Here is a 9491-nt window from a genome sequence, read left to right as displayed (position 1 = left end):
TAGAGGAAAAAAACACTCATACGTATTTTATTTTTCATAGGAGTTTAAATTCATTTTTGCATGGTAACATTTATTAGAAGTTACATAGCATACACTCTTTGAACTAGCAATATTCACTGCAAAGAATTTACACTCTGGGTATACTTGTAAAAGTGTGTGTGGTAGGTATTAATTTTCATGGTAGCGTATTTTGTAATATCAAAAACATGAGAAATCACTGAGTGTTAGGAGTATATGCAGATCATAGAATGTTGCCAAACCTGTTCAAAGAAGTAACATGGAAATGTCAAGATAACCAATTATATGGTGTACCATCTTTGTGAAAACTTGAGATACAAATATATAATCAAATATAAAGATATAAAATTGAATATAAACTGAATGCATATATATGAACGTGTGTATACGTATGCAGCTAATATTTTCTGGAAGGACATACGAAAAGCAATAGTGGTTAACCTTAGGGAAGCACTGGGTAACTCTTCACTTTATACCATTCTGCCCCATTTACACTTCTAACTTGGACACCAACTATGTTTCCTTTTTCCTCTCCTTGCTCACCTCAGTGAGAAATCGGCTGTGCAAATCCCGAGTTTGTTTTAGGAACCTAGTTCAACAGTTGTAAACACTCATTCCAGGAAGGTAAAGATCAGTGGTTCTCAGCTCTGATGGCTCACTGGGAGGCTTTTAAAAAAATACTTAGTATCTAGGCCCAACTCTTAACCTAATTAACTTAATTAGTATGGGATGCATCCTTGCATGGGAAGCCTAAAAACTCCCCCAGGTGATTCTAATAGGCAGCCAGGGGTGAAAACCACCAGATTATCACTTTAATTATCCTTCGATGACAAATAATGAACTAATGGGCTGTTGATCACAAGAATTAAGTGTCTGAGACCATGGGCAGAATCCCCAGCAGTACCTGCCCACATTAGGAATTTGAGGCCCCTCCAAAAAGACACAATAATATGCCACACACCACTCCTGCGTTCTGTTTGCAGGGATTGTGGATGATGCTGGTTTACTTCCTCATACTGACTTTAAACACCACTGTCCCCCCACTAGTGTTTTACAAATTAACTTAACAACAAAATATAGATATCGCTACCTAAATATGATATATACATGAAAGCTCATGTTGTTGTTCTGTTAAATTTTGTTAGTTACATTTTCAAAGAATTACATCTTGGCAATATTTTCTTAAAGGGTGAAAAATATGTAAGTACTTTCAAAGAATCAATTTAGCAAGCAAACTTACTAATTCTATGACTTTCCCATTAAAAGCAAGATAATAGCCATATAAAATATAGATTTTTGCAAGAATATAGCTGACCCAAAGAAGGAGAAAATAGAAAATTCCAGAAAGAACTGCTACATAAATATTCACAAACTTAGACATGCTCTACATTGCTGCTATCATTTAAGCAAGGTTTCTTTAGGCTAAACGATTTACAGAAAGAGCCTTTTCTTGAATGTAAAATACATGTACACACGCACGCACTCTCTCAAGATGAGCTCAGTTTTTAGAGTATTAATGGAAACACTCTTGGTCTCCTAATAGAACTTGTAATTAATATAGATTTTAAAATGAGCTCAACTTGAGGGTCTTCAAAGGACAGTTTATTTCCAAAATATAATCTGAATATAGAATTCTTTAAAAGTAGTATCTGAAGAATTAGCCATTATATATATTTTTATTTTATTACAAGATATTTTAAAATTTGAGCAGATACAATCAGGACAGAAAACCAGCTTCATACCAAAAATACACTTTCAATTATTTTATCAAGCAAATAAAAACAACCTTCATTTATTTGCCTTTTCTAGAAGTTAATATACAGTAAAAATTTAATATTGTATATGAAAGACATGTAATTAAGCATACATATAAAAGAAACATGTACTGAATGTTCAGAAACAAAAGTAAAAATAAATAAGCAATGATAAAACTTTGAAAAAAAAATAATGCACATTTCAGTTGTGGAAAATACGATTCTTAGTTATATATACATAGTTATACTTAATAGAAAGCCATCTCTTTAAAATTGCACAAACAAGGGACGAATAAAGCATAATTTTTATGGCATGTAATACTATAATCCTAGGGCAGTTTGCTGCTTACCTCCAGGACATAAAACACTTAGCTCTGTAATATAATGAAAGGTATGCTGTACTGTGTGAGAAAGACTGTCTTCCTCAACTCTCATTAACCTGTAGTAATCCTACAAAAGGCTGTACAGGAAATTTCACAAAAAGAAATATTAAACAATTACTGTGCCCACTCCATGCTGACTAAGCAGCCAAAAATGGGCTTCAAAGTAAATGTGGTGGGACATTTAATATTTTTGATGCTTTTTTATACTAAAGATTGTTTCTTTGTTCTATAAAAACACTGCATTTAACCATGATTGGCAATCTCAGCACAAGGAAAATCCTGACAAAATGGATGGACAGTTTCTGCTTACCTTATTTCCATGAATAAAATATTTCAGGAGATAAGAATTTATAGAAAAGAAACATTAATGTTCAATTCACTTACACTTTATCAGGAGCGTAATTCCATTTTTTAAAAATCCTGTCTAAACTTTTCTGTAGGAAAATCAAAGGTAACATTTCCATTTGTATTATGGCACGGCCCTCACTTCAGAGAAAAATACACTTTGGGAACCAGAAAAAATTGCACAAAGGTTAGGGGCAACCTGAAAAGCTCTCGGTGGAAAACACTTAAGTCCTCTAGGGTAATAAAAAAATATGTGCAGACTTAATTACAAGTATTTACACTTCAAAACAGAATCATGAGTGAGCTGTTCAGCCGTTCTGTAAGAATGATTCTCAGGCATTTCAAAAGGTGTGGTAAGTGTGCCCACAGTACTTGTGAGCACACCTGAATGCATAGGATACAGTAAAGATCATGGTTCTTCCGTCTGTCACCTGTCGTATCTATAAAACGAAAGTGTTTCCACTCTGAAAGCTATACAACCACAGGATTGAGCAAATATATTTATTGTCTCACATCAAGTAGACTTTAAGTACTACTGATTTCACTCATTTGTTCGACAACTTGTCCTAAAATTTCATCAACCACATCAACGTCATAATTCACTTGCTGAAGATCGAGATCAGGTACAATCATGGCCAACAGCTGTCCTACGTTAACTCGAAGAGATCGAAGTTTGAGGCTGCAAATACAAATATTACGTCTATTAGATGAACATTATAACACAGTTTAACAATTCAGGTGGGGCCTAAAATTTAAGTGAAACATGAATTCACTTACTTTAATAATCCATTAATACCTTGGTAAGTAGATAAAACTAGTGGCTCTGTTTGGTTCTAACTAATACAATTTTAACTTGCTATTAGAGAAACCATGGACTGGTAAAATACATATATTACAAGGTGTTATTTGTTTTTTTTTTGTTTTTTGTTTTAATTATTTATTTATCAGAGAGAGGGGGAGAGAGCGAGCACAGGCAGACAGAATGGCAGGCAGAGGCAGAGGGAGAAGCAGGCTCCCTGCCGAGCAAGGAGCCCGATGTGGGACTCGATCCCAGGACACTGGGATCATGACCTGAGCCGAAGGCAGCTGCTTAACCAACTGAGCCACCCAGGTGTCCCACAAGGTGTTATTTGTAATACAAAATATTGTTACCTGGAAAACAGCAGTGATATAGTAGTGAGATCACTGGTCTCAGAACAAGAACGCATCTCCCCATATTTCAGCTTTTTTAGGAAAATAAAAACTGAATCGTTCTCTAAAACATGTTCTATGAGATAGCCACCCTTGTGTGAAAGAGAAATGGTTCTGTGATCAACTAAACTTACAAAATTTTGGGCTAAATAACATTAAACAGTTTTTTAAAATCAAGACTTCTCTGATCCTTCTGGGACACCTGGGTTGCCCAGTCAGTTAAGTGAGTGCCTTCAGCTCAGGTCATGATCCCAGGGTCCCGGCATCAGGCCCCATATGGGGCTCCCTGCTCAGCAGAAAGCTTGCTTCTCCCTCTGCCTGTCGCTCTGCCTACTTGTGCTCTTTCGGTCAAATAAATAAAAACCTTAAAAAAAAAAGTCTTCTCTGAACCTTTCATATGCTAAAGTTCACTGATGATCCATTTTACTATGCATTTATAGGGAATGATGCTTTACTGAAAACACTGAGAATCCCTGGATTAGATGTGATCATTATCATTCCTTCCAAATTTATATACATGTACTGAATAGATCAACATCCTAGACTTTATTTATTTATTTTTTTTAAATGGGCTCCACGCTAAGCTAGTTGGGACCCAAACTCTCAACCCTGAGATCAAGACCAGAGCTGAGATCAAATGCTGGATGTTCAACCAACTGAACCACCCAGGCACCCCCAACACCCTAGACCTTTTGAAGGCCTACAATTATTCAGTAGCCTTTGCCTCAAAGATTGAGTGAAACATGGAAACTGCATGTTAGTTGCTCTTATTCTGCCCCTCTCCCAAATATAAGCAGCCCACGTTTAGCTTAGTAATGATTTAAGGCAAAAATGTCTGAAGAAGCAAGATGCTCATCCCTAAGTCGACAATGCACAGTAACGTGATATGTTCCGTGAGCCTGGATGGTTAAGACTGCACTGGCCCCTGGATAAAGTTTTACATCATTCCCACTCCAGCCATTTTTTGTCCAAGCTTCCTCATTCATCTTTGACCAGAGGCCCATGGTTCAAACATTTCTCTGCTTTGCTTTCCAGAAGTTGTTAGCCATCCTATATCCTTACCAAGAACACCCCTTTTGTTGTAACCACAACCTGCTATCTATATTAAAAGTACACAAAAGACTAGTATGACCCAATAATCCTCTTACATATCCTTTCCTTTAAGTCTTTTGATTGTCCCTGGCTAATTTCTCCTATCTACTGAACCTACCACAGATTCTTTTTAATGTACAGAACAGCACTGTCCAAGAGAAATACTGCGAGTGGGTGCCTGGGTGGCTCTGTGGGTTAAAGCCTCTGCCTTCAGCTCAGGTCAGATCTCAGGGTCCTGGGATCAAGCCCTGCATCAGGCTCTCTGCTCAGTGGGGAGCCTGCTTCCCCCTCTCTCTCTGCCTGCCTCTCTGCCTACTTGTGATCTTGCTCTGTGTGTCAAATAAATAAATAAAACCTTTAAAAAAAATACTGGGAGTTCCATACGCAATTTAAAATGTTCACAGAGCTAGAGTAAAAAGCAAAATACAGCTATAAATTTAATTGCAGTTATATATTTAACCCAATGTAACTAAAATATTTTATCGCAAAATCAAAATACATTATTAATGTGAGGTATTCTACACATTCTTTTTCTTCCTTAGGCTTCAACATTATTATTTTTTATATTTAAAGCACATCTCAATTCAGACTAGCTAGATTTCAAGGGTCACTAAGCCACATATTCCTGTACTATTTTGGAAAGCACAAGTTTGAAAGATTAGTTAAAGTAAATAAATAAATAATCATCGGTTACCCAAAGGTCGGTGTGGCAAGAGAATTATCTGAGACTGTTTAAATTTCCGATTTAATAAGCTGCAGTGTAGGCCAAGGATTTGCGTTTCTACAAGCACCACAGATGCTTGTGGTTCCCATTTTGAGAAAAACCATTTGGGATTTTCTTCTGACATTTGCCCTCTAGGCTTTTACATACTGATCTACCCCATTTCCATGAAGAAATTTATTGAGATCCTTCAAAAACTTCACTTAAAAAACAAGATAATAATATAATTGATGTCAAGTGAGGATGGTAGGAGATTATTTCCTCAACAACAGTGCCTTTTAGGTCGGAAGTCATACTGTATGAGCAGGAAGAGTTGTCCAGGTTTGGCCTTTAATGACTGCTTTCCGATGCTAAGTCATCAACACACCATGAGCACCATCATGGCCTCCCACCTGAACGTCTGCCTCTCTGACACTTCAAACTGAAGCAACACCCCAAGCCCATTTTCTATCTTCCTGAGATAGGGAAATAATTTTCTTACTTTCACAGAAGAACTTCTTCCTAGTAATCACCTGTACAATGGCAATTTCTAGTAATTTTCTGATTACCTAAAAGTTAACATTAGGGATGGCATGTAGTAAAATGAGAACAGAAAACCATGAAGAAATGGCAAGTACACAAGTAAAAGAAATCCAAGAGAAAATGTAAGTTTCATGAAATAGTCCCTTATCTTCTAGTCATGGCCAAATTCAACACCTTCTTTGATATCTAACTCAATTTCCACTTTTCCCAAACAGCATTCCAAACCGCTCTAACTGATCAAATGCTTCATTCTTTCCAAATTCCTACTTCACTTAAGTTGAACCTACGCTGTTCATTCCTTGAAGAGAAGGGTCGTGTTCTTTTGATAGAACGGTAACTGTCTGAGGTGTGCTAGTAAGCATCACGCTAACCAGAAGGTAGCCCCAGGGTCGTGCCTCGTGTAATATTACCTTTCCCCATCAGTGTAATTTACAGACTCCTCAATGTTACTTGAAGTTGAAACATCTGCTCCTAACTGTTGATTTGTAGATTTTAATTGTTCAATTTCAGTTTTCAGTTCTTCACATTGTGAACGGATTTGTGATTTTTCCATTTCCAATAATTCAACCTGACAAAAAAAAATTCATAACTGTAAAATTAAACTTGAAACTTAAAAATACTAATAAAAGTAAAACTTAAAAATACCAATGCTAAAATTAAACTTAAAAATACTAATGCCGAAGTACAAATTTAAGCTAGGAAATGTAGCTAGATGAAAATGACCATCAAAAAAGGGCAAAGAACCCACCCACAATAGCTTTCTATAAACAAAGCTTCATTTGAGTTTCATCTCCAACTCTTGTCACATTTAGAGAACACAAAATGTTAATTACCACTTGACTGAAAACAAATGGTACCTAAAAACTGGAAAACCAAGATAAAAATGCCTGAATTATGTCAACATCAAAGTGACTTTCATTTCTTGCATACTCACCAGCTCTAAGTTAAAACCGAAAGCGCCTATCGATTTTTGCATATTTGGTCATCTAACTCTAAGCCAATACACCAAGATGTTTGAATGAGCTTCCAGGAAGAAGGGGCAGTACAGCACCAGCCTATCATTTTCAAATTCTTTAGCAGAAAAACCTTCTTTCAAACACTACATTAATACGATACATAAAATATATGCTTCTTGGGACGCCTGGGTGGCTCAGTTGGTTAAGCAGCTGCCTTCGGCTCAGGTCATGATCCCAGCGTCCTGGGATCGAGTCCCATATCGGGCTCCTTGCTCCGCAGGGAGCCTGCTTCTCCGTCTGACTCTGCCTTCCACTCTGTCTGCCTGTGCTCGCTCTCGCTCGCTCTCTCTGACAAATAAATAAAATCTTTAAAAAAAAAAAAATTTAAAAAAAAAAAAAATATATATATATATGCTTCTTAAAGGAACTCTCCAAATTTGAATGGAGGGTACATGCAGAGGCTCCTGACATCTACCATTTTTCTCCTCCTTCCTCAGAAGAACCCCTGAATAAAGACCGTACTTCCAAAGCACCCATCAGCCAGGTGACTAAGTTCTGACAGGTAGAATGTCAGCAACTTCTAGGAAACGCACCCCTCCTCTTTCCTGCTGCTCAGAACACAGATATATGAGGACTGGACCCAGAGGCCACCTCTGATCTTAACAGCATGCTGAGAAGCGAAGCAACAAAGTAGAAGCTTGTTGTCTGAGTTACCTGTGGAACTGCCACAGTCCTATGATGTTTTCGGTCATCTGTCAACAGACCTAATCATAATTGAATTGTAACTGAACTGTAAACTAAACTATAAAATGAGGACATCATCCCCTATCTTGTATGATTATTGCAAGGCCTATTAATAATGGATGCGACATTCCCTATATTTAGCAACCGACTGGCTCAATGGGAATGAGAACAGTATTTTGAGCAGGACAATCCTTCATTACACAGCAATTTCCAGTACGCTACAGGAAATGACCATACCTGGTCATCACCCAGTAAGTTCTAGCAATGCCTCTCCTCAACACACATTTCCATGCGCCCCCAGGAGGACCACTCCCTAGCCAAGAAGCCACTGGGCAACAGTCAGTACATGGAAATATTAAGTAATTTATTCCAATCTAGCAACTGACTATTCTTTGTGGTTTAAAGACTCCCTGGGACTCCCAGGACTTCCATTATGTGGAATGATACACACCTCACTTTTGTACTGGTCCCTCTCCACAGTGCACTTGTCCAGCTGTCTAAACACGTCATCAAGCTGCACAACCATTTCATCCACTTCACTTCTGCTCTCACTACTGGCACACTGACTGCATTCGGCCTTCACGTGTTGCAAAGCACTACACTGTTTTTTCAGCCTTTCTATTTCCTCCAAAGCTTGCCGATACTGAGATACCACATGGTCCGGACTTTCAGATTTGCCATTAATACTTTCAAGCAAAAATACAGCATCGGTTTCGGTAGATTGATGACAAGTTTCCTTCTTCACGTATTTGTCATTCATTTCCAGTATCCTCTGTTGTAACACTTTGATTTGGTCAGTAAATACATTACACTGTCTTTTATAATTTTCTTTTTCTTGGGTAACTAGAAGCAGTTCATTTCTCAGTTCATTTAACTGGCAACTAGCATCACCTGCAGATTTATCAAAGGTTTCCTGGGTTTCTTGTGTCTTCCCTTCAGCCTCCACACAGGCTGGCGGCATAGCCGCGTCATTTCGTGCGTCTATCTCATCTTCGAGTGCTTCTTCCTTTTTAACAACTACACTCGGGGCTTCTGTCTGGGTGGCTGCAGTAGTTCCCTGATCACACCTGGATGATGAGATGCCCGATGAACCAGTCTGGGCACAAGGTTCCTTCTCAGCCACAGGCTCGACCTGATGACCACTTTGCTCGATGTGACCCTGCTCTGATTTCACTTCAATGTCATGATCTATGGCAGGTTTGGGAGTACTGTTCTCTTCTAAAATGATGACGTCTTCATCATCATCATCTTTGTAAGTTGAATTTTCAAATGCTTGATTACTCAGTCTCCGCGTCTTTGCATTCAAAATGGATGAACGAGTAGAAAGTCTCCGTTTCAGGCTGGAAAAAATTTGATACACAAAATATAAGACCATAAAATATAGAAATGAACAAAATAGATGACCCCAAAGTAATCAATCTTGAAATTTTAAGAAATGTCCACGCTCATTTTAAAAAATGATTACACAGTACTGCTCAATGATTTAATGAAGTAGAGAGGATTTTCTCCTGTACAGCTGAGGAAACAATTAGACTACTTAGCTTGCTGTAAAGCAGCAGCTCTGCATACTGCCGAACTCCCTTTCACTAGATGGCCTCTGGGCTCCTCAAGGTACACATGGCCAAATGAGAATGACCCCCAACCCCAGCCCAGGTCTGCTCCTTGTGTTCCAGCGCCCAGTGAAGGGCTCTGCCATTTCCATTTGCTCATCGTCATTTTTATCAATGCTCAATGATCAGAGTGAGCCACAGACTCAATCAGCATG

The 9491-nt window shown here is 38.1% G+C and overlaps 1 protein-coding gene across 2 annotated transcripts in view; it reads right to left on the bottom strand.

The window, feature by feature from the left end:
* Window positions 1-9491, bottom strand: part of MORC3 (MORC family CW-type zinc finger 3) — a 45361-nt gene continuing 35870 nt past the window's right edge. For both annotated transcript variants that reach the window (XM_059164695.1, XM_059164694.1), the window contains exons 15-17: window positions 8178-9066; window positions 6437-6594; window positions 1-3179 (exon numbers count right to left, since the gene is read on the bottom strand). In XM_059164695.1, the coding sequence (XP_059020678.1) occupies window positions 3026-3179; window positions 6437-6594; window positions 8178-9066 (1201 nt within the window). In that variant the 3' untranslated portion in view covers window positions 1-3025. The remainder of the gene's footprint in view (window positions 3180-6436; window positions 6595-8177; window positions 9067-9491) is intronic.

This window comes from Mustela lutreola, chromosome 2, assembly GCF_030435805.1.
Source record: "Mustela lutreola isolate mMusLut2 chromosome 2, mMusLut2.pri, whole genome shotgun sequence".
In the NCBI taxonomy this organism is placed as follows: Eukaryota; Metazoa; Chordata; class Mammalia; order Carnivora; family Mustelidae; genus Mustela; species Mustela lutreola.
This window is presented reverse-complemented; position numbering and strand designations above follow the sequence as displayed.